Source organism: Triticum urartu, chromosome 2 (genome assembly GCF_003073215.2).
Source record: "Triticum urartu cultivar G1812 chromosome 2, Tu2.1, whole genome shotgun sequence".
Lineage (NCBI taxonomy): Eukaryota > Viridiplantae > Streptophyta > Magnoliopsida > Poales > Poaceae > Triticum > Triticum urartu.
Window position 1 is genome coordinate 54,374,041 of NC_053023.1, and position 23,501 is coordinate 54,397,541.

General features: G+C 47.7%; 3 protein-coding genes across 3 annotated transcripts; 1 reads left to right on the forward strand and 2 right to left on the reverse strand.

Annotated features, from left to right (window-relative positions):
- Positions 1 to 182: 182 nt before the first annotated feature.
- Positions 183 to 3,362, reverse strand: LOC125535674. The gene is made up of 10 exons (XM_048698739.1): positions 3,039 to 3,362; positions 2,868 to 2,933; positions 2,081 to 2,161; positions 1,937 to 1,990; positions 1,369 to 1,437; positions 1,230 to 1,292; positions 1,028 to 1,110; positions 895 to 960; positions 703 to 803; positions 183 to 564 (listed from the first exon to the last, which is right to left on the reverse strand). Exons 1-9 carry the CDS (start codon positions 3,255 to 3,257, stop codon positions 773 to 775), a joined length of 732 nt encoding a protein of 243 aa, XP_048554696.1. The 5' UTR covers positions 3,258 to 3,362; the 3' UTR covers positions 183 to 564; positions 703 to 772.
- Positions 3,363 to 6,587: 3,225 nt separating this feature from the next.
- Positions 6,588 to 10,542, forward strand: LOC125535673 (pectinesterase-like). Its single transcript, XM_048698738.1, has 2 exons — positions 6,588 to 7,763; positions 9,696 to 10,542. The coding sequence occupies exons 1-2, from the start codon at positions 6,695 to 6,697 to the stop codon at positions 10,388 to 10,390; spliced, it is 1,764 nt and encodes a 587-aa protein (XP_048554695.1). The 5' UTR covers positions 6,588 to 6,694; the 3' UTR covers positions 10,391 to 10,542.
- Positions 10,537 to 21,198, reverse strand: LOC125535671 (probable acyl-CoA dehydrogenase IBR3). Its single transcript, XM_048698737.1, has 16 exons — positions 20,848 to 21,198; positions 20,169 to 20,309; positions 19,580 to 19,711; positions 17,643 to 17,831; positions 17,463 to 17,540; positions 14,305 to 14,424; positions 14,105 to 14,203; positions 13,919 to 14,036; positions 13,419 to 13,687; positions 13,092 to 13,286; positions 12,632 to 12,774; positions 12,131 to 12,215; positions 11,836 to 12,045; positions 11,605 to 11,757; positions 11,118 to 11,222; positions 10,537 to 11,038 (listed from the first exon to the last, which is right to left on the reverse strand). The coding sequence occupies exons 1-16, from the start codon at positions 21,118 to 21,120 to the stop codon at positions 10,847 to 10,849; spliced, it is 2,502 nt and encodes an 833-aa protein (XP_048554694.1). The 5' UTR covers positions 21,121 to 21,198; the 3' UTR covers positions 10,537 to 10,846.
- Between the last annotated feature and the right edge of the window lie 2,303 nt (positions 21,199 to 23,501).

The window sequence follows — 23,501 nt, forward strand, 5'->3', positions numbered from 1 at the left end:
TTGTCGCAAAAAAGTTTCACATTTTTTTACTATTTTCTAAAAAAAATTGCTTAATCGGGTGCGCCTGCACACATGTTCCAAAAATCCGTACCACATGCCTAATTGACTAGGGAAGATGAAAGTTTGCAATATAGGTATAGCTAAAATGACTTGTGTTTCATAATTTGACGTCTTAATAAAGATTTGCATGTGGTAGTGTTTATTTCATTACAGAATTGAACCAATACAGATCTTCTTTAGCTGATGCTCTCTGTTTATATGCTGGTTAGTTTGTCATCTACAAACCATATAGCAGTAGGGCAGTGGTCCACATAGGTTTGAAGTACTGATACATCAACAGTTGGTACTATTTCCTTGTGTATGTTTATCACAGCAGTTCTAATTAGGCCCCTCAGAGAGCTACGGGTAGAATTTGGGCTGCCAGGCTCTGCACTGCTACTTTGTCTGTAATACACAACAAAACAACCTCCGACGCCGACAATCTGTTTATCCGCAATTCTGATCCCCAACAATCACCACCGGCGCATAAGTCCGCTCCACCAAGCGCCAACAGAAACGTCAGCACTGCATAAATATAGGTGCCGCCTCCTTATCACAACATGGCAAATGCAGAACGAAATATTACATGATCAAATGAGAAGATTCTTTTCCATTTCCTATCTGTCTGAACAACCAAACTTCAAACAGTTGAGCATGACTCACCTTGATCACGTGTTTCAATTCGAGGGAGAAAAACAAAAATCATCTGCTTGTCGTCAACGGAACAAGCTCTTCACTTGTGCCACTTGATGCTGCACCCGACACTACAGGAACAGAAACGAAACGTCGGGAAACTAACAAAGTGGATTAAAGACATATGAAAACATGCTAAGATTCTACTTGACCTGAACATACCTTGGTTTTTGGTCGAAAGGCAATTCTTGGCCACTAAGTGCACAGTCGATTGCACGGCTTAAATCTCTACAAGTTGCAAACGAATAAGAACACATGGTAACCTGGAGCGTTTGCGCATCAATTCACAATATACCTTCCGGTGACTGGCACATTGTTACTGGGTCTTGAATCATCAAATTGCCCATGGTAAAAAAGTTCAAATGGCCTTCGCCCATCCTGGCACAAAGTTTAGACAGATAAGAAATAAGGAACGATGTGACACAAGAAAACCGAGACACGGAACATATAAGCATCATGAATTCATAGATTACGAGCATACGAGTCGATGTTGTTACCTTTTTGAACAAGTAGAACTCTGGTGTGCAGACTGCTCGAAAACCCTTAGCAACTTCTTGAGACTGCAAGGTGCAATAGTAAGCATAGAGTTGGAGAGATCACAGGGACTGCATCAGGAAGCACATATAGTGGGCAGACCTCATCATACAAATAAGGAAAAGGGTATTTAAACAATTTTGCCTCCTCCGCCATGTACTCGGGGCCATCCTGCAGAATCACAAGATTAATTTGTGTTCAAATGGGAAAACCTGACAAGTTGCATCAACCATAATGGAATAATATGTATTGATACAGAAGCAGCACAATACATAAGTCTAATGAGCAAAGAACAAAAGGCATCTCCCATTTAAGTACTAAATTCCTCCAGTTACCTATCATTCATTTTATTAGCTAGATGGATAAGGTTCGGTCATAAATTAACTAAAAATATGAATTTTCTGAGAAAACATTTTTAAGTTTGCAGGAAGAAATGTCCTGGTTAAGAAGTACTACCTCCATTCCTAAATATAAGTCTTCATAGAGATTTCACTATGGACTACATACGAAACAAAATGAGTGAATCTACACTCTAAAATGCATTCACATGCGGATATATGTGGTCCATAGTGAAATCTCTACAAAGACTTATATTTAATTAGGAACGAAGGGAGTACATAGAAAGGAACTAAAAGCTATTCATGCTTATTGGTTGTAAGTAAAGCATAACCTGGGGATGTGTCACAATTGAATTTGAGGATATGGCGACAGAAGCAAGTCCTTTCTGCATTGCATTATATTTGTATCCATGTCAATTTCAAGCTACAAGCACAAATCAAAGAGAAATTTTCATCTGGTCTTGCAATGTTCTTACCTCCATATAGAATGAAGTGAGCTTTGCAATATCTTTTTTCAGATGTTTCACAAATGGACAGTGATTGCATATGAACATAACCTGAAAGAAAGACAAAGTCGAGAATTACTCTCTTAAATTAAGGCGATGAATGAGATGGTTATTTGACAAAAATTAAGAACGGACTTGTGTTAAACACCTTCAAGAATTACAGTTATGTTTGCACAACTGAGTAGATATATGACACTCCATATTTCTCCTCAAGGACATGATTTGGCTGAACACCTAGCCTTTAGGGCAGTCTACTGAACCATTCGTACTTAAAACACCAATTTCCGAATTGTTAGCCGTGGAAATATATATTTTTTGTTTTTACCCTCGTTTTAGATACCTATTGTAAAGGTTAGAAATTAATTCTTGGAGTCTAAACTATTCATGGCGAAATTTCCGGAAAAACAGCGCTTAAGAAACATGTGACTGCAGTGGAGTAGTAAAAGCTAGAAAAATAGATGGCTATCTTCACAAGCATTTTAAGGAACAATATATGTATGCATGCCTAATAAATCAACTTGCTTCAAGACCTACAAATTCAACTTGTTTCCAACCATCAGATCAGCAATATAGTTGCATAGCTCATTGATCCATCAACACCCCAGCATTATCATCAACACATCAAAAAACACATTTATGTCATCTCATATGCCAACTCAACGAATGCTGAATAGAAAGCATGCATGCTAACTTTTTTCAGTCATTAAAGCGAACGATGCGTCTATCTATAGCACAGACTACCAAGAGATTCACTGACCAGCAAAGCAGGGCTACCCTCGAAGTCATCCAGCGTCCAGATTTTCCCTGTCAGGGGCTCCGGGAGCTGCACAATCAGCAGCAAGAAACCATGAGGAACAACACGGCAGCTACATGAGGCTTCAATCTTGATTAAAACATGGGCTAGAGATTACTAAAAAGCAAGAGCGACCTCGAATTGGGGAGCGCGGAAGCCCACGGAGACGCCGGTGGACTCCAGCCTGGCTGCGCGCACCCGGAGACGCGTCCTACGGCGGCCTCCCCTGCTCGCCGCCGGCGAGATAAGGGACCGATACGCACGGACCTGGTGGGCGAGGGCCTGGCATGGGCGGGACGAGGACGATGCGGGGGAGGAAAGCAGGGAGGCGCGCACTCCGGCGACCAGGGACATGGCGCGCTCTGCTCTTCCCTTCCCTTCTCTGCTGCTGCTATGCGCCTGTGTGGCTGCCACTGTCCGAAATCCTGGCTTCCGTTCGGCGTATCTCCCGATTCCGTAGATGGGCTGACAGCTTAAGAAAGTAGTCCAGTTTGCGGAAGAAAATGGCCCAAAGAGAGCGATGGTCCATTGGTCCCGTCCAGTTGAAGAAAGCACATTTACCCCTAAAAAAACACACATTTACACCTCAAAAAAAACTCAGAAAAAGTCGAAGAAAGCACATATGTCTTGCATGATTTCTCAAAAAAAGAACGCCCTGCATAAACCGCCCCCAAAAACAGAACAAGATTAAAATCATGCCCTCAGGGTCCTAACCCACACATTTGTCATCGTGCGGTACTCGCTGAATGGCAGGTCAACGCGTGTAGAGGTGGTTGGTTTACCGGAAGACTTTGAGCGATGAGACGACTAGGTGATACGGAGTAGAGACGAGGGAAACAACGGCTATTTGAACGGAGGGTAACGGAGACGAGCGGAGATACGGCAACGGGGATGAGCACGGCTGCCTGGGCCAGGAGGAGGAGAGTTAGGGGTGGAAACGGATCGCATAGTGCTTTTACCACTTCTATTTTCATATTTTCAAAATGAATACGAATCCGAATACGGATGTTCTCGGATCCGGATGGGGCTAAGATATTATTCGAATACGGATACGTATCGGATATTTTCTTGATTCGGAACGGATACGAATAATATCAATATATTGCTTCAGTAAATTAGTCGATAGTTATGTGACCTAAAATAATCAACTTGTGACATACAATAAGTCAATGATAAATAGGTTTATGAATAAATACTATTGTAATGCATGATAATTTATAAGTTTAATCATATAAAAAGTAAAATTTGACCACTTATTTGGCTTTTATATTGGATAATTGGAATATTGGGCCTAGAATTTAAAAAAATACCTCCCATAATCTTATTCGGATACGGATATATCCACTTCCATATCCATATTTGTGTCAAAATCTCCTATCATATTTTATTTGTATTTGTTTAATAAATTCGGATACGGATAATTTCCATTTTCATTTTGGTTCGGATGCGGATGTTTCGGATACGAATAGGCATTTTCTCGAATATGAATATCGGATATTTCGGATTATCCGCTACCACTTTCCACCCCTAAGGAGAGTCCACGCGCCTTGGTGATCTCCTCGTCATCATGTACCATGTGGCAAAAGGAACATCCAGCCATCTTTTGTAAACCACTTGAACCGCCAGTTACCGTACCACTGATACTGAAACAACCATCACTCACACTTATTTAAGACCTTTAAACCTGTGACCACCTAGACCTCCAGTAGGAACTAAAAGACCAATTACAAAAAATAACCCTCTATCCTTCTTAAAACCTTAGGGCATGAACACTTATTTCCACCCAGCTATGGCCTTCCTCACAACTCAAAGCATAAGAATATTAAACCCACTCATGCACGTTCACCCCCCTTATGCATGGCAGGACGTGCGGATGTGTTTTGGCTAACGGGAAAGTAAGGGTACTTTCTACCATTGTGTATGAGGAAAGAGACACGTGTTGGCTAGCTATGCTTTCGCTAGCGTATTTTTGTTGATAAGAGGGGTCTATTCCCCCAAAAAGGTAAGAATTCAGTTCGGCGGAAGGGTACAAAGGTTAAAAAAAAACATCCTCAACAAGTTGATACGCTCTCTTAGGGCATCTTCATGGGAGACTTGTAGAACATCGGTATATGTTCAGCCGGACATGTGTGTTCACTTTTGCAACCCAATGAGACCTGTATCAGTCTGTGAAGTTGTCCGGACGTCCAAATTTCGGTATTTTGGAGGCAAAAGTAGGCAAGCTTTGCTGGAGTCTGGACATGCAATTGACTAATCACATGGTTCATCTCTTCTCTCTCTTCTCCCATCTGCACATGCATGGCCCTCCTTCTTCTCTTTCTCCTCCTAACCCACAAATATTCCACTACATGCATGGATACTTTGCAATAAGTGTTGGATTGCTCTCTCCCGTGTCATGTCCACAGACCACGTCCCTAAACCCTAAAACCACGAGCGAAACACGACGCGGTGAAGCGCGCGTTTATCCTCTAGTCTGCGTTGTGCGTTGCGTATCTTTTTCCTGAATGACGACCGACGAGGTTAACGGACCGGACAGAGAGTCAGCTCCAAGCGACAGCAACTGTTCGGCCCGCCGGTCCGCTGCTTGTTTGCTACTACTCCTACCAGAGAGCGCATGGCCATCCCTGCCTGCTCGCTCGCCACTGCCGGTGTGCCTGCCTGCCTGCTCGCCACTGCCGGTGTGCGGCGTGTGGCCAAACCGCGTCGGTAAAAGCGGCACCCCACTGTGCTGGGCGGAGCACCGGGCATGTGGTCGAGCACCGGAGCCAGGACGATGGCGGCCTCGCGAAGCTTTCCGGCCCGATCAGTGCGTCGCGGCTGGCCCTGCGCGTGCGCCAGATTAGCAATGTGGCCACAGGTAGCCTACGGTGGCTTGCTTGGTGGACCATCCCATTCCCTCCATGGCTGCAACCTCACTCCATGCCTCTTCTTCGTGCAATGCCAAGCCACCAGCCCGGTGATAGAAGGGACGCGAGAATCTCGCATCGTTGGTGGCTGCGCTCGCGACACGCGCGGGTCGTCGTCCCGTCCCGGTAGGCCGTGTGCACTTCTATCGCCCGTTTTGCTGTTCGTTTGCAGCCTCGCAGCGCAGCTCTGTCTATCTATCAGTGGTCATGGCATGGGTGGTTGCAGCTTGAAAGCTGTCGTCCATTCATAGACGCAGGGAGATCAGTGCTCCTCCAGAGCGATTTTGCCAAGGACTGCTCCTTCCTCTCAGTCTAAATGAAGATTAAGAGCAACTCCAACGCGCCGATCGGACACGCATTTTGTTCTTTTTTTTCGTTTGAGTCGGCTCGTCCGCCCTCTTATGCGTTTGGATCGGTCGTGCGCCCAATCTGCCAAGACAATTCTCGTTCGGGCAGAAAACAATATGAATTTAAACAAGACATGTGGCCATAGATCATGCTAGCGGCCATGCCATTGGCCAGAGTTCACGCCGACGCCATGCCAGCGACCGAAATAATTGACAGCCTTCAAAAAAGCACGCAGTTCATGCTGGCGCACTTGCCATCGGCCGTCACACGTGCCCATGGCAAATTTGGGCTGTGTTTGCGTAGGCACCAAGTTGATTAAATCATGTCAGCTGGTCGTGCCCTCCTGCAATCACAAGCTCTTCATTTCCTATCACGTACGTTTGCACGAGAGAGTGTCGACGTTGCTATAAAAAGTGACGCTCCTCCAATCAACCCCCCTCGCTCGCTCGCTCGCACCGACGCGCGCCACGGTCCCTGTTTGTCACGTTCGGCCCCGCTCACTCCCACACACCACAGTGATCCCACTCCCACCGCGGAATGCCACCTCCGACTCCCAGAACCAAGCGACGGGACGCGGCCAGGCTCCTCCTCCTCCTGCTCCTCACATTCCTCTTCGCCCAGAGCGCATTCGCCGCCGACGACCACCACGACGGTGGTCACCACGCACGCACGCTCCTCGACGCCAATGCGGATACGGATGCCGACGCCGAGCACGCGGCGGCCGTGGACCGGCATTGCGCGGGCATGCTGCACCGGGACGTGTGCGTGTCGACGCTGGCGGGCATCGAGGGGCTCGCGCGGAAGCCGCTCGGGGAGGTGATCTCGGAGGTGGTGGGGCGCGCGGCGTCGGCGGTGCGCGCGGCCGCGTCCAACTGCACGTCCTACCTCTCCCGCCCGCACCGGCTGCGCCTGCGCGACCGCCTCGCGCTCTCCGACTGCCTGGAGCTGTTCGGGCACACGCTGAGCCAGCTCGGCACGGCGGCGGCCGAGCTCTCGGCCGGGAACCGCAGCGCGGAGGACTCCATCGCGGGCGTGCAGACGGTGCTGTCGGCCGCCATGACGAACCAGTACACCTGCCTGGAGGGGTTCGCGGGGCCGTCGGCGTCGGAGGACGGGCGCGTGCGGCCCTTCATCCAGGGCCGCATCTACCACGTCGCCCACCTCGTGTCCAACTCGCTCGCCATGGTCCGCCGCCTCCCGCAGCGCCGCCGCGGGCGCGCCCTCCGCGCGAGGACCACACGAAGCGAGGCGTTCGAGGGGTACGGGCGCGTGCGGCGCGGGTTCCCGGCGTGGGTGGCGGCGGCGGACCGGAGGCGGCTGCTGCAGCAGCAGCAGGGCGAGGGCGTCGCCGGCGCCCCGGACCTGGTGGTGGCCAAGGACGGGAGCGGCAACTTCACGACGGTGGGGGAGGCGGTGGCGGCGGCGCCCAACAACAGCGCGACGCGGTACGTGATCCACATCAAGGCCGGGGGCTACTTCGAGAACGTGGAGGTCGGGGCCGAGAAGACCAACCTGATGCTCGTCGGCGACGGCATGTGGAGGACCGTCATCAAGGCCAGCCGCAACGTCGTCGACAACTACACCACCTTCCGCTCCGCCACGCTAGGTATGCGAGTCCACGCCCGCTCAGACATAGCCAATTTACCGCAGTCTGCATAGCCCCATAATGAACACGAACAGTGGCGCTGCACGGTCGATCGCACGGGCCGTTGCCATGCTCTGCTCGCCACGAGCCGATGTCGGCATGCCGACGCCGACGCCGGCATGGGCATGGGCGGCCGGACGAGCGAGTGACGCCGTACTGACGGACGCGTCGTGGGAATGCAAGTGCACGCGCGGCTTGGTCGTTTGCGCGGGACGCCGCTCGTGACGGAGCGTCCGTCCGCGGTACATTGATCACGAGTGGCATCGGTCAGGTAACAACGGGGAACAGGGCCTGCTTCCATTGCTTCTTCTAGGACTCTACCAGTAGCGTACTAGGTGCAGGGGACTGGACCACGTCGTGGCGGGTTGGACAAATACTAGTGCTAGCTAGGGTGCCATTCGCATTTGGATTGTATTATAACAGTTCATCACGAGCTCTGCTCCCTCCCTCCGGAGAAATGGAGGTATTCCAGATACATCCATTTTTTATCCATTTGTTCGACAAGTAATTTTGGAGGATGCACTTAACACACTCGATCGGCCGGTGGAAGAGCTCACGGTTCGGATATTTTCTGCAATGCGGACTCGAGCCATTGATCATTGGCATTTGGAGTAGTGGAGCACGGGCGTTAGTTATCATGGTTAGGCTTGGTGGGTGAGGGCGCCGTGAGCTAGCTAGCCATGTACGAGCACGGCAAACCTACTACACTGACGCTACGTGAGCTAGCTCTGCCGGTTTTGTAGAATTGCAAGTGCGACGGCAGGATGAGGTTGACGGTAGCAGAAACCGATCCTGCGATCTGACCGCATTCAACAGCCACTAGTCCACTACTGTACTGGAGCACGTACAGAGGGAGGCCCAACTGTAGCACAATGGAGCACCTTCTTTGGGCGCTTCGCTTCGATCTCCTTTTACATTTCTCATCTTTTCCGCTTTTCTGCCCAGTGCTCAGTGGACGTGAAAGAACTGGTGTCTACTAGTAGCTCCGATCGGTCGAGCTGGTCCCCCTGGATCGGAGTAGGGATGGCCGATGGCCCAACCTCGATCTTCTGCACGCACCGACACATAGATTCGTCTGAGTACTGTAGGTTGCCAAACAGTGAGCACTCGTCCAGTGGAGGGCAACACCTAGCACATGCATGCACGCCTTTCACACCAGAAAGCAAGTCCTTATCGTTGGCAATACTCATGTTAAGCAAGAGGAGCAATCCAGTTAGGTCCTCTGATGCCACCTTAAGCCAAGCAACAAGAGGAACCCGACGCCGGTCGTGACGATCATTCGAGTCGGGCTAGACCGATGTGCATGGCCTATCCGGCCGGCCGGACGCGGCCTCGTCCACCACGCCGCCACTTTCCGGCCTTGTCCGCTTGCCCCATCGGCACAATTTTAGCACACGCATTCTAGGACAATTTTAGGACACAAGATGCATTGCATGGGCGCCTCAGGATAGATTTGGGACGGGTGCGGTGCAGCAGGGAGGGCCCTCCACTGCGACGATCCCGGCCACAGCGGAGCCCTGATTAACTCCGTCGCCGAATGTGGCGCGCGGTGCGGTTGACACGCCGCTGTCGTCGTCCACGGTGGGTGTCGGTGCGACGAGACGACGCGTCGCCACCCGCAAGACCGGTACGGCCTCACGTGCCTCTGTTCCTCGCCTTCACTCCTTCATGGCCTGGGGCCTGGGCTGGCCGCCCGCGTCCGGCTCGGCTGCACGACACGACTTGTACCACACCAGTGCGGCAACCGGCAATAAGTACGCGGACGCCTTCACGTGCAGCAAGAGCCATAGACAGAATCTACCACTGCTCGCCTGAATGTAATGGCTCATAAATTTTCAGTTCTGGTAGGTCGATGGATGTATCTGACCGACATCCGTTAATTCAATTTCGCAGCGGTGATTGGGACGGGGTTCCTGGCGCGGGACCTGACGGTGGAGAACGCGGCGGGGCCGGCCAAGCACCAGGCGGTGGCGCTGCGGGTGAACGCGGACCTCTCTGCCTTCTACCGCTGCAGCTTCGCGGGGTACCAGGACACGCTCTACGCGCACTCGCTCCGCCAGTTCTACCGTGACTGCGACGTCTACGGCACCGTCGACTTCGTCTTCGGCGACGCCGCCGTCGTGCTCCAGAACTGCAGCCTCTACGCGCGCCGCCCGGGCCCCGGCCAGAAGAACGTCTTCACGGCGCAGGGCCGCGAGGACCCCAACCAGAACACCGGCATCGCCGTGCAGGGCTGCAAGATCGCCGCCGCCGCCGACCTCGTCCCCGTGTTGTCGAACTTCTCCTCCTACCTCGGCCGGCCGTGGAAGACCTACTCCCGGACCGTGTTCATGCAGTCCAAGATGGAGAGCCTGGTGCACCCGCGCGGGTGGCTCGAGTGGAACGGCACCTTCGCGCTCGACACGCTCTACTACGCCGAGTACATGAACCGGGGGCCGGGCGCCAACACGTCGGCGAGGGTGGCGTGGCCGGGCTACCGGGTGATCACCAGCGACGCCGACGCCGGCAACTTCACCGCGCAGGCGTTCATCCAGGGCGACCTCTGGCTCAACTCCACCTCCTTCCCCTACACGCTGGGCCTCGGATAGAATAGAGATGAGAGGGTTTTTGAATGACAAAAATAAGGGGCGGTTCATCTCAGGTTTAGTCAGGAAAGGGGTTATACTAGGCTCTCCTCGTTTCTTCCCGTTCGTCTCTACTGTATACACTGAAGAAAAACTGAAGTGCCAGCCAATGTTCAGATCTGCAATGCCCATTGGTAGTGTATAACTATTGTTCAGATCTGTAATAGTCACTGGTACTCATGTAACTGTGCTGGTAGGGTTGGACTCTTTACAACAGAGGACGAAAATTAAAGATGTGTCATGGTTCTAGTGGACAAATGACAAGGGAATCGACAAGGCAAACAGGGAGTGTACATGGAGGAGGAATCTAACGCCACTTATTTCACCATTCTATCTACCCGTGACTCTGATGATGTCCTTAACTGACCTTCTCCAGAAGTTTGCCGTCCCCCTTTTTATTCAACATATATGGTCCTGATCTTACATCCTCGCCCTTTGCAGCTCCAGCTTTGCGATCGTGCCGAGATGGACTTCATCAGGGCCGTCGGCGAGCCGCAGTGTCCTAGCGGTTGCCCATAGATGGGATAGGACCGTGTCGGATGAGACCCCAGCAGCGCCGTGGACTTGTATTGCCATGTCAAGCACTTTCAGGGCCATATTTGGGGCCGCCACCTACACAGAGGCCAGATTCACTGAATTTTTGTTGCTACGGTTCGTTGAAAATGAAGGTGCTAAAGTGCTGGAACTTTACCTTGGCCATTGCGAGGATCCCGCGGGCTTTCTTGTTCCCATGCCGGTCGAGTTGATCGGCTGCTTCAAGCACCAGAAGCCTAGTTTGCTCCAGTTCTATCCGACACTGGAGTCCGCATTCAAGTTAGTGGATGGAATGCACAAAACAAAAGATGCGAGCAAAGAAACACATGAGTGAACAGTACAAAAGTGAAGCATTATGCTAGCTTAAGCTAGATATACATCATCACTAACATGCTTCAATTCAAAGAAACAAATGGATGAACAGTTCAATCTGAGAAGCTGAGTGGGGGTGTTATTTGTATGATCTCTGGACCACCTATATGTAAAGGTGGTAGATTAACATTATAACTCCCTGGAAAAAAAATTCTATCTAACTAATGTGGTTCTCGACGTCTGAAGAAACAATTTTTTAATCTATTCAAGGTTTTGTAAATAAACCATGTAAACAGTTAATTGGATCATGCAAGCAATCAAAGAGGTTATACCTTTGCCAGGTCTGACTGAAAGGAACCATGCTGTGCAATCTTCTTTCCAAAAGCGGTCCTGCTTAAGGCCCTCTCAACCATCATATTCATGCCACGTTCCGCTGCTCCTATTAGTCGCATGCAATGATGTAATCTTCCAGGACCTAGTCTTCCCTGCAGAGCAACATAAATATGACATCGAAAGTACAGGTTGGAAATGATCGATAGTAGTATCAGAACAGTTCTGCTTACTTGAGCAATCTCGAAACCACGTCCTTCTCCGAGGAGGATATTTGTGACAGGAACACGCACATTATCAAAAGTAATCTCTGCATGTCCATGCGGTGCATCATCAAACCCAAAGACTAACAATGGTCTCTTTATCTGCACTCCGGGAGTGTTTATATCCACTAAGATCATCGACTGCTGTTTATGTCTAGGTGCAGAGAAATCTGTTTTTCCCTGCATGAAATAAACACCGTTTAACATTACAAGAAACATATACATCACCCACAGCACTGCTCTCATGGATAGATGTTATAGTTACCATTAATATCAGGATTTTGCACCTCGGGTCCATAGCCCCACTGGTCCACCATTTCCTGCCATTTATCACATAGAAATCTCCCTGCCTGTCAAGGGAAAAATATTAAAGTAATTAGCAATGCAGAAAGCTCAAAGTAAAGAAAACGATGACATTTTTATAAACTATCAAAAGAGTAGAGCAGGAAATGTATGCCATGAGGATATAATTGATTTCCTGTTAATACACAAGAATTTGGAGGTCTCCGCCAGCATACTATAATTATTGTTTGCTGTTAAACTGAAAATAGTTTTCAGATGAGAAAAATAGACAAAAGAAATGCTGGCATCTGTAGGAACTAGGACCGGCTAAACATAACTATATGATAGCCCATAACAAGGTATAATAGCTTTGCAACTAAAGAGAGGCGGAGAGGCAGTAGAGCACATGTGACAAGATATCAACAACCTAAAGCAGCAACTATAACATACTTGTTGCCCACAAATATTTTATTCGTATTATTACCTGGATATTGCACATTCTATATTTGTTGCATCTGAAGATGCAACTTGTGGTTCTGTCATTGCAAATCCCGAACGAATTTTCCCTTCCAGTAGAGGAACAAGCCACTGCTTCTGTTGCTCCTTAGTCCCATATCTCAACAGGACCTACAATGAGATTTTCATATAATAAAAAATTGTCAGATACAAAATTACTAGCACCAATCATAACAAAGCATTCACAGTTGAGATATATTTTAAGATACCTAAAAAAAATATTGGCATGCTAAAGATGGCACATTTCCATGGAGAAACATAAAGATGGCGTCATTCATCGATAATTTGCAGATTTTATACAGATAGATATTTTCAAAACACGTAATTTCTCAAAATATGCTTGGCTAGTGGGGTAAGATACACTGATACAGTGACAGTCTTTGAGAATCATGCCTATACCTATAAATGAACATGATGAGAAGCCCTACCTCCATATTACCCGTATCGGGTGCACCACAGTTAAATATTTGTGGAGCCCAAACTGACCGGCCCATAATCTCACATAAATATCCATACTCAAGATTTGTGAGACCAGCACCTAGCAAAAGATCATTTGAACTTCCAGCAGAAACATGAGATTGGTCCTCAAGTAGTAGCTTTCTTGCTCTAGCTGCACTGTCAAGCTGCAGATTAACAATTTTAATCAGCACAGAAGTTCGCATAATATAGAAGTGCCCTCCATTACTATAAGAAATAAAGTTCTTAATTTTCTGGATCAGGTAAATATGAAGGCATGAAAAGAAAATAGTGACTACCGGAATAAATAAGTTCCACAATCCCTCCTCTTTTGCTAATGCTTTCAAATTTTCTTCTTCAGGATGGATTGTCCACCGTGAGGTTGATTGTGCATGTTTGTATAACTCATCCTCCTTGGGATATATATGATCTTTCATGAACTTTATTATTTTTTGCCGTAGCTGCATAACCTTTTCGCTAGGAACAAATTTTCCTTGACCATTTGTCAAAGTTGAATCTTCCTGCTCTACATGAAAACCTTGCCGGGGAGCCTTCAAGACATGCATACCTGTGAAATGTGAATGCTTAGTTAACAACATTTGAGTGCATTAGACTTTACAAGAATGATGATTGCTCCTAAAAGGCGAATAAAGGATCATAACAACATTTTCCATGTCTATGTGAAGCAGTTTATTTGGAAACAGGAACAAGGTTTAAGAAAACGAAAAGATCTTGCCCACAAAGCACACTCAAACAGGTGGCAGGAAATTGTTAAGACGAGGCTGTGAAATATAATTACCTGTAGCAGGGTGTGCTCGCAGGACATTTTCTCTATTAATGTAATGCCAGGCACAGTCAACCATAACATTGGCAGCCTTACCGGCAAATCTAGCACGCTCACCACCTGAAGCATTACCCTGTGTGGCAGCTAAAATAAATTAGAATATATAAACAGACACGGATTTCATGAGTTAAAGACTAGTACCATAGTCCATCTGTGGTATACTCCTGCATAGATAGATGCCCCTCGAAACAGTGAAAAGGCAATGTAGAACTTCCAATTTGCTGCAGGCCAAGGTCGTGCCTGAGGGAAATTTAAAAGAAGAAAGTGATTGATAAAAACCAGTGAATATGATTGGCGTGTTATCCAGCCAGCATGAAAAAAATAAGCAACACGATGCTTACAGACATAGAGCAGTACACAGCTAGGTACTCTTCCAGTTGAGGAATGCCATCTGGAATGCCAGAATGTTCAAATCCTCCATACGAACTATTTTCACTGAGTGTTGCATCAATAATATATGGCTGCAAAGATAAATAATAAACAAAGTAAAACATACAAAATCACATGACCTAAATGCTATGCAAACAGGTACAAGAATTTCTATTTTTGGTGAACACATGGTACCGGTACAATAATGTTGAGCAAATAGGACACAAACTTTTCTTCAGAATTACCTAGAAAAAACTTCTCAGACTTAACACATAAAGTTCAGTTATGACCTTTGACCTATGTTGATGGTCGTGACTATCACACAACTCAATTAAAACAGAACATGTGGAGAACTCAAGAAAAATAAGCTTGCTGAAAACGAAATATTCATATCAAAGTGACCCCAAGATATCAAGAGTATATTCATCCTGCATTTATTATAGGCCTTCAGTCAAAGGTATGGTAGGGCAATTCCCTACAGTACTTCTGTTAGAGTACATAATGGGGCTAATGGGCCTAGGCTGGCGGTATAGCCCTTTAGTCTTAGGGTTAATTAGAGATAAGGGTCGCTTGCTTAGGAGTCAAGTAAGCCTTGCTTGGGAGTCAAGTAAACTTCTCTATATAAAGAGAGGAGATGTATCAATCTAATCAAGCAAGAATTAAGAAGGAAATCCCTTCCATCTTGCCCGGCCGTGGGCAAAAGTCCCCCGGCCGGCCCTCTCGCGCCCTCCTTCTAGCAGCGCCATAACAGTTTGGTATCAGCTAGCTTCGGTTCGATCATGTCTTCCCCGCCGCCAACCCTGTCGCTTCCGCTGCCGACCGCCACCACCGCGCCGCTGCTCTCCACCTCCGGCGCCGCCACCGCGCAGATGCCGGCGCCCTCCGCCGCGCCGTCGGCAGCCGCCTACACCCCGGAGGAGGTCACCAGGGTCCTCAACGACCTCGTCACCGCCGTCCAGGGGATCCGGCTGTACCTGGCCAGCCCCTACGGGCCGCCGCCGCCACCGGGCCGCCAGCCCTGTCGTGGTACTCGCCGCACGCAGCGGCCTCGGCTGCAGCTGCAGCCGCCGCCCACCACCACCCCGCAGTGGTCGCCGTGGCCGGCGCCGGCTCTCGCCGCGCCTCCTGCGCCCACCGCCGTGGTTGCCGTGGCCGCTGCAGCAGCTGCTACCCACCGCCACCACCGCCCCGCCCTGGCTGCAGTGGCAGCCACCGCTCCTGGCGGCCTCCGCCGCGCCTGGCGCTCCGCCACAGCAGCCGCTGCCGCTGCCCGGTGCGACACTGCAGCAGCCACCGCCGATTAGCTTCGGCCCCGCATCGACCGCGCCGGCGGGAGTCCCGATCCACCAGATCAAGTTCCCGCCGTCGCCATCACCGCTTCTCCAGGGCGTCCCCATCCAGCAGATCAAGTTCCCGCCGTCGCCGTTACCGCTTCCGGCTTGGCTCACTACCTGCCACGTGTCGGCGGCGGTGAGGCTGCAGGCTGCTGCGCGCGGCCTCCTAGCGCGTCTGCGTGTGCGGGAGATGCGTGGTCTGCAGCTGCAGCTCCTCCCAGTTGCGCTTCGCTGCGCAAAGGACCTCGATCTCGTCCACTGCGTCGAGGATCTTGGGCATGTTGTTTTCCCCACGGACAGCGACCTCAAAGTCTGCGACATCGGCGGTTGGGGGGGCGCACCCCTCCTCGCCATTCTCCATCGACAGCCCTCCACTCTTCTCTGTGCGGTGCAGACCAACAGCAGTCCGGCGGGGAGAAGGCATGGTGTCACCGACAGGAGCGCACCATGTAGCACCACTGCATTCCGCCGCCGGCCGCCGCGAGGGCGCCTCTGCTGGTCACTCTTGCGACCACTTTCAGGTGGCCATACACATGCACTCCTTTTGTCCAGATGGTGTCCATGGGATCCAGGTGGCTGTACACGTGCACGTCCGACGTGCGGATGGTGTCCACTTTATGTTCAGGGGTCCCAAATAAAGCGTCCCAGTCCATTTCAGGTTGAGAGTAATAAAACAAGCCGAGATGTAAAAGGCTTGTTTTTAGGTGTTAGGTGTTAGGTTTGTGTTGCGTCGAGTCATGGTTATAAGTTGGTTAGGCTGCAGCTCGAGGACAAGCTGCATGTCCAGGTGGGGTGTAGTGTTAGAGTACATAATGCGGCTAATGGGCCTGGGCTGGCGGTATAGCCCTTTAGTCTTAGGGTTAATTAGAGATAAGGGTCGCTTGCTTAGGAGTCAAGTAAGCCTTGCTTGGGAGTCAAGTAAACCTCTCTATATAAAGAGAGGAGATGTATCAATCTAATCAAGCAAGAATTGAGAAGGAAATCCCTTCCATCTTGCCCGGCCGTGGGCAAAAGTCCCCCGGCCGGCCCTCTCGCGCCCTCCTTCTAGCAGCGCCATAACAACTTCTTTCAAGACAACTTCAGATAGAACTGTTTTTAGAGAACATGCAAATAGCACAAGAAAACATGTCATAAATAGGTGAGTAATTCCTAGGAGGGGAACTTTTGGTCTATGGGGACATATGCACCCTATATGGGAAAAAAAATTAGTAATTCAACAAAAAGTCAAAAATTCCTGAAAATATTTTTGAAATAAACTTGACCTTCTATTGTACTCGTGAGAAATAAAATCCACAAAAAAATATATCCTTTTGACTTCTTTTCAAAAAAGACAAATTTTTGGCCAAAATAGTGTGAATAGTGACCTATAATAGCAAATAAATTTTGTCTTTTTTGCTGTGAGGTCAACTTTTGTTTTTTTTTCGTCGACATTTATATATCAGTGCAAAAGTAAGCCAAATGTTTTGTCAAAATAGTTCTTACCTATTTTGACTTTTTATTAAAATATTAAAAAAAAATCCCCATATAGGGTGCATATACAACCAGGAACCAAAGTGTATTTCCCGTAATTCCTAACCATATTATGTATAAGAAGGTACTCCCTCCATTCCTAAATATTTGTCTTTCTAGACATTTCAAATGACTACTACATACGGATGTATGTAGACATATTTTAGAGTGTAGATTCACTCATTTTGCTCCGTACGTAGTCACTTGTTGAAATGCCTAGAAAGACAAGTATTTAGGAACGGAGGGAGTATTTCACATTTTCCCTAACAGAGTTTCATATTTCATACCATACAGCTGTAAGCAACATCACACATCTGATTCCCCAAAGTAGATAATTCCCAATCAAGTACACCTATCACTCGATCCTGTAAAGAAACAGAAACGATATTTTCAGATCAATCAAACAGAAGCAATAATCATATAAAATATTTAAATAGTGTAAAGTTGTTAGGAGATTGCATAAATACCTCAGTTGGGTGAAAAACAAGGTTATCAACACGATAATCACCATGAACAAGGCCAGTTCCCAATCCTGTTGATGAATCTTCTTCTGGTATATTTTCTTTCAGCCAATCAATCAGATCAAGCATCTTCTGATAACGCGCGGGCTTCCCTTCACCAGTTGAATGAAGATATTGTTTCCCCCATCTGTCTACCTACCCAGTAAACAGTAAGCATCTTTAGAAACAAATGGAATATCACATTCACTGGTATCAATGTATCATTATCCATAACATGACAACAAGAATTCCATTTTTTATTTGTTAATTTAATCAATCAAGTCCACATAAGAAAGCATTTGTGAAAAAAGGACAGCACATTTGCTTGTAGAATTCTTAATCTGCTTAACTGCCAAAGTGCAAAAAAAAAGACAAGGTAGTCAAACTGATTAAGAACTCTATAAGCAAATCGGAAGTGTTTCCAAGTATCATTGCTTTGCTTCGCTGTTGATAGTAACTAATCACAAACCCTCTGGAGGCATATCAAAGGCTTGTTGGTGTTTCATTCATTTATCCTTACTAAACCAGATATTAGATGCACATAGAATGTGTTAAGTTGATATATGCATGATTCCTAGAGCTTCCTACTAGATGATGAGGTGCTTGAAGAGTAGCCCTGTGAATGCCAAAAGAGCCAACTACTACGTGGCTCTACCAATCATATATCAACAACCTTTTTGGGACTTGGCTAAACGGGGTACAGCCTAAGTTAGCGGTGCATATTCGAGTCGGAGTGTGTGCATTACTTTGGGCCATATAGAACTGCCGGAGTGACGCGATTTTTAACAGACAAAACATCACAAATTTTTGCAGGTAATCGACAGATCAACTGGCTGGATCCGTATGTGGTCGTTACTCAACCGTGCGGAAGCCAAGGAGCATATGGCTTATGGGTGCAACCGATGGGAGACGGTAGCATGGGATACCTACAACCGGTTTGGATGGTGGTCCAACAACAGGATAGGTGTATAGGCATCTAGTTCTATTTTTTGTCGGTTGTGGCTTCGAGTTCTCCCTTTATTTATCTCTTGATGAGTTTTTGTATCGTACTACACACTTGTTGGACCTTTTGGTTAACAAGATGGCTGCATGCATCGCTTTGATGCAGAGGCCGGGGGTAATCCTCCTTTTCTAAAAAAAAAACGTGACTCTACCAAGCAGGTTGAATTTGATAGGTTATTTGTCAATGAGAAGCTGGACAGCAACATGCTGAAGTTTGAGCGTGTCAAATCCGGTGATCAGTGGCTTACGGTTTCATTAAGCGGATAGATCCCAGTGAGGATAATTGTGTAATTATCTCCATGTTCATCGGTTTTTCCTCTCAGGGACAATAAATAATGTTCCATGCAAGCTAATGCATAAGAGCATTGATAAACGTTTGAAAGTGCAGTAATTAGCTCTTTTTATGAAGGACAAACTAGAGACGAAATGGCTAAAGTTACATTAGAAGTGTAGAGAAGTATTTCGACAAACAGTAGAGAGGTTAAAATGACATATTTCAAAACAGAAGGGGTAATAAGTGTTTGAGCGGTGGTCTCATGATGATATGTATTGGAGTCTAGTTGTAATCATAGAAATGTAAATAAAGACTGTCCGGTCCTGAAGGACAATACATAATTATGCCCCTAGTTTTCTGTACAATTAGAGGTAGATTGACCTAAAAGCAACACCAAAGTACTTTAGTTTATATCTCCCCAAGAGGCATAGTTCATCCTTCAAAATTAAGCTACACGTGAGACTTGTACTTAGTGTGAGAGTACAAAAGCTTTTACTCCCAGCATTGCACCCTAGGAGAGGAGAGTTCTCTTATGCAACTCAACTCAATGATAATGGAAATGGATTTGATTTACTTTTGTCCTCAGAAAACAGTCAGGGGAGGGAGGTAAATACTCCATAACACTTACTTGTCTTTTGCAATAATTGTCTCTTTTTCCATACTTCTGCAGTCCAACTGCGGTCGCATCAATTTTGTGTATAGCAGCCAAAGTTTTCGCAGCAGCCAAGTATATATTCCTCCGTTTATCTGGGGTTATTCCCTGTGTAAGAAATGGGTACAAGAGATCAGAAAACTACCATGAATATAATCATTGCCAATTTCACACATTCATTTCCTTAAACTGGAATTATGGGAAATCTGATCCCAGCTCTCAAAGTGGCGTACAGGAGCGAGGGGCTTGGAAAGTGTCATTGCCTTTTACAGTTTGTGTTTAATATAACTCTTGTGGGTTCAAAGCAATGCTAAGGTTTCTAGTTGTCGATGCGATTTTAAGACTGCTCTCTGTATATTCCAATACATTGGATATGAGCACAATAACACTGTGTTTGTGCTAAAACCACTACTATGGTAAACTAGGAAAATGTCTGGTGATAGGCAAATACTGTCCAGATTCCTCATGGAAGCGTTAGCTACTAACATGTAACCTAACAGGTTGATGAACTGGTCAATAAATCTTAAGAATCGGTAACAATAAGAACACTTAGTAAGAAGCGTACCGTTAACTTGTTATTAAGATATAATGCTCCTTCCAGATACTCCATTATGTAGAATGGGGTTCCGATCACACTGGCATCAGTGCAAAGGCAAAACACCTTAGGGACAGGAACATCCGTGTAGGCACCCAAAGCTTTGAGAACCTGCGTCCATAACAGAACAGATCAGACAATAAACTCACACCAGTTCAGAGAAGGGAGCAACATCACATGAGATGCATTTCGCATCAACATATCATGTAAACCCAGTATGACATACGACAGCTATTTAAAGCCAAAATATCACAATCGTTTTGCTCTAAACAAATATGACAACTGCTCTGATAAATCTCCTAATAATCACACAACAGCTAGAAGGCCCAAATGGATGTTCATAAGCACCCAAAACGAACTGTTCGGTTAACTGAGACCAAACATTACATGTACAATTTCATCAATCAGAGAAGAGGTAGAATTAGAATGACTCCCTTCCGAGTTCCGAAGTAGACGGTACTTACCACTGTAGCACAACCACATAAGCCCGAGCATAAGCAACGCCTAAGACTATAAGAGCGTCTCTATCCCATCCCAGATCGAACCCAGTTTTCGCAGCGGATTAAATCCAACAAAGCCGGGGAACGGGAACAGGAGCAACAGCAACCCCGCGAACCGAACTGGGAAGCGGAAGGATCTGGGGGCGAACCTGGAACTCGCGCTCGACGGCGTGGGCGGACTGGAGGATGGCGCCGGCGGGCTTCTTCCGCAGCACGTAGCGCCGGGCCTCCCCGCCGGGCGCGGAGGCCTGGATGCAGTAGGTGGGGTTGGACTGGCCGTGGCCGAACTGCGTGAGGGCGAGCGACGGCGCGGGCCCGGGGAAGCCCGGGACGTGCGCGGCCGCGTAGCGCAGCAGCGCCGCCTCGTCCAGCGCCTGCGCCGCGTGCACCGGCCGCAGCAGCTCCGAGGTCATCGTCGCCATCCCGCTCGCTCGCCAGTCACCAGCCCCCGGGATTCGATTGCGGGCGGAGCGGGCGGAGGACGGGGGGGGGGGGGGGGACAGGGGACGACGACTGTGGAACAGCTCGCTTCGCCCTCTCTGTTTTTTTTCCTCCTTTCTTGTTTCGGCGGGCCTTGATGGCTGATCGTGGCCGTTGCCGGCCCGCACGGAGTTGCGTACTTGCGTGCGCGCCTCGTAAACATCGGCGTATATGCGTACTTATCTCGGATGATGCGACTTTGGGCGAACACGATTGGTTTCGCCATTTTGCTTTCGTTGCCGGCTTGCCGAACTGGGAGTCCGGAACGCGACGTGACAGGCTTGGATTGGATTCGGTACGGTGGTGGCAGGGAGAATATCCGGTGGAGCCGCCTTGTGGTGCTTTTTCGGTAAAATGAAATTTGTCATCTGAAAAGAAAGTTGCCATTCAAAATGCTCGGAGCTGCCATGTGTTCGTGTCACACGTGTGGCATTTTATCGGGTCCCTTTCTTAAGGGCCTTTTGGTGCTACCCTGTACCGATCGATAAGAAAAATACTACACTCTATAAGCACTTAATAAAAAAATCCCCTAAAAACGTTTAATAAAAAATCTAAAAATAATTTAGCATGCATACAAAATGTACGTTGGCACGTCACAAGATTTTAAATTCGGATTAGACCTACAAATTTTGAAACAGAAAATATAAAATCTTCCATCAGGCACAAAAAAATGAGAAATAAATCTTCTTATTTATTTATTTATTAGCACAACCAAATCTTATTTTTTTAGTTGGTACAACCAAATCTTCTTATGAATAGTACTCTTTTTATATTGGTCCATAAATTTGGCCCATTTACGCGATGGGTGCTGAATTTGTTATTTTTGTTTCTTACTCTTTTTGTGACACTATAGATATACGCTGTGTGTACATGCTAAATTATTTTTCCGGCTGTGCCGCCACAAGGATGTTTTATTATTCAATTCTTTTTGTTATCAAAATTATGTTTTTAGGGGTTTTTGTTGAAAAAATAATTTAGCGACGTGACAGGCTTGGATTTGGTGCGGTCGTGGCATCCGGCTGCGTGGCACGATCGGACTACCAGTGCCCGGCAAACGGAAAAAAATTCTCTCCCCGTGCATACCTTGTGTGAGATGACGCCACGTGGTCCACCTGGCGATCCGACGATTCGCCGCTGAGACGCTCAGTTCGTTGGTTCTCGGCTCGGCAGCCCCTGCGCTCGGCTCCAAAACTTGCCATGTATGATTACGGCTCCCGTCAGTTACGCATGGATTGATTCCAAACAGATATGCAGGAAGATTGCTAGCTTCAGCCTCTTCGGTGCAGCGGCCATTCGATCGTGAATCTCTCATGGCTGAGAGACCGGAACACGGTCATGTACGCGATGGAACTATCGGCGAGTTTGCCGGCTCAACGCTTACTACAGTGGTCGGAACGGTAAACATGTCGGCTACTAAACAGAGTTTTCTGTGTGCAGACAGGTTGAGTAGCCTGCTGTTGCAGAGGTTTTCATGAGTAATATGCTTTTCCCTGCAGAAATCATCAACTGTAAAGTTGTAGCTATTCTCAAGGCAAAACTATTGTAAAAGTTTGAAAATTTGGGAGTGCTGATTTATTTACAATATAAGTATTTTTCCAAACTGCCTGTGATAAAAGGTTCTCAGATTTCATACTCAAAATTAGCCTGACTTCAACTGAAGTTTAGGCCTAAACAAAAAGATATAGCATCTTCGCTACAGTTGAACAGCAAATCAGAGAAACTAGAGATACAATCATAATTTTTTAGGCATCTGGACAGATATTTTGCAAGAAGTAAGATGGACATTTCATTAGCTGTCATTCATTGAAATTCTGTCATTTACATAATTTGGTCCTCGCAATCTAAGGTTACTCATTATACCAGCAGGAACCTACATAATGTTTGACTGATTTTGCCGCGGAACATGAGCTGCTTCCTTGACATATTTACATGATGAATGTTACACAACAAATTTCAGTCAGGGCCGGCCCTGAGAGGGGGGGCGGCCGCCCCGGCCCCCAAAATCCAGGGGCCCCCACCCAGGTATGCAAGAACTAGGCCTAGGTAGGCTATGGGCCTATGTCAGGAAAAAAATGAAAGGGCTGGGCGCTAGGCTTCACGCAGTAGCGCAGCAAGCAGCAGGCCGATCGCTTGCCGAGATCGATTCAACCGGGAGCGAGTCCTTCACGTGGAAAAAGGGAGCAATCGACGCGAGCCTTTCCAATTCCATCACGGCAATCAGGTCGGTGCAGCTATTCGAGCCCTAAGCCGCCGCCGCCCGACGTTAGTACTGGTACTGCCGCCTCCTCCCTCATGTGTCCTGGTAATTTCCTTCCTGATTAGC

Excerpts from the sequence above, each read along its gene's own strand:
- LOC125535674 (XM_048698739.1), bottom strand. The coding sequence starts at position 3,257 with ATGTCCCTGGTCGCCGGAGTGCGCGCCTCCCTGCTTTCCTCCCCCGCA. Across the intron at positions 1,111-1,229 it reads AGTTCTACTTGTTCAAAAAG|GATGGGCGAAGGCCATTTGA; the intron begins GTAACAACATCG and ends ACTTTGTGCCAG. Across the intron at positions 961-1,027 it reads AATGTGCCAGTCACCGGAAG|AGATTTAAGCCGTGCAATCG; the intron begins GTATATTGTGAA and ends TGCAACTTGTAG.
- LOC125535673 (XM_048698738.1), top strand. The coding sequence starts at position 6,695 with ATGCCACCTCCGACTCCCAGAACCAAGCGACGGGACGCGGCCAGGCTC. Across the intron at positions 7,764-9,695 it reads CTTCCGCTCCGCCACGCTAG|CGGTGATTGGGACGGGGTTC; the intron begins GTATGCGAGTCC and ends TCAATTTCGCAG.
- LOC125535671 (XM_048698737.1), bottom strand. The coding sequence starts at position 21,120 with ATGGCGACGATGACCTCGGAGCTGCTGCGGCCGGTGCACGCGGCGCAG. Across the intron at positions 19,712-20,168 it reads ATCTTAATAACAAGTTAACG|GGAATAACCCCAGATAAACG; the intron begins GTACGCTTCTTA and ends TTTCTTACACAG. Across the intron at positions 17,832-19,579 it reads ACAATTATTGCAAAAGACAA|GTAGACAGATGGGGGAAACA; the intron begins GTAAGTGTTATG and ends TTTACTGGGTAG.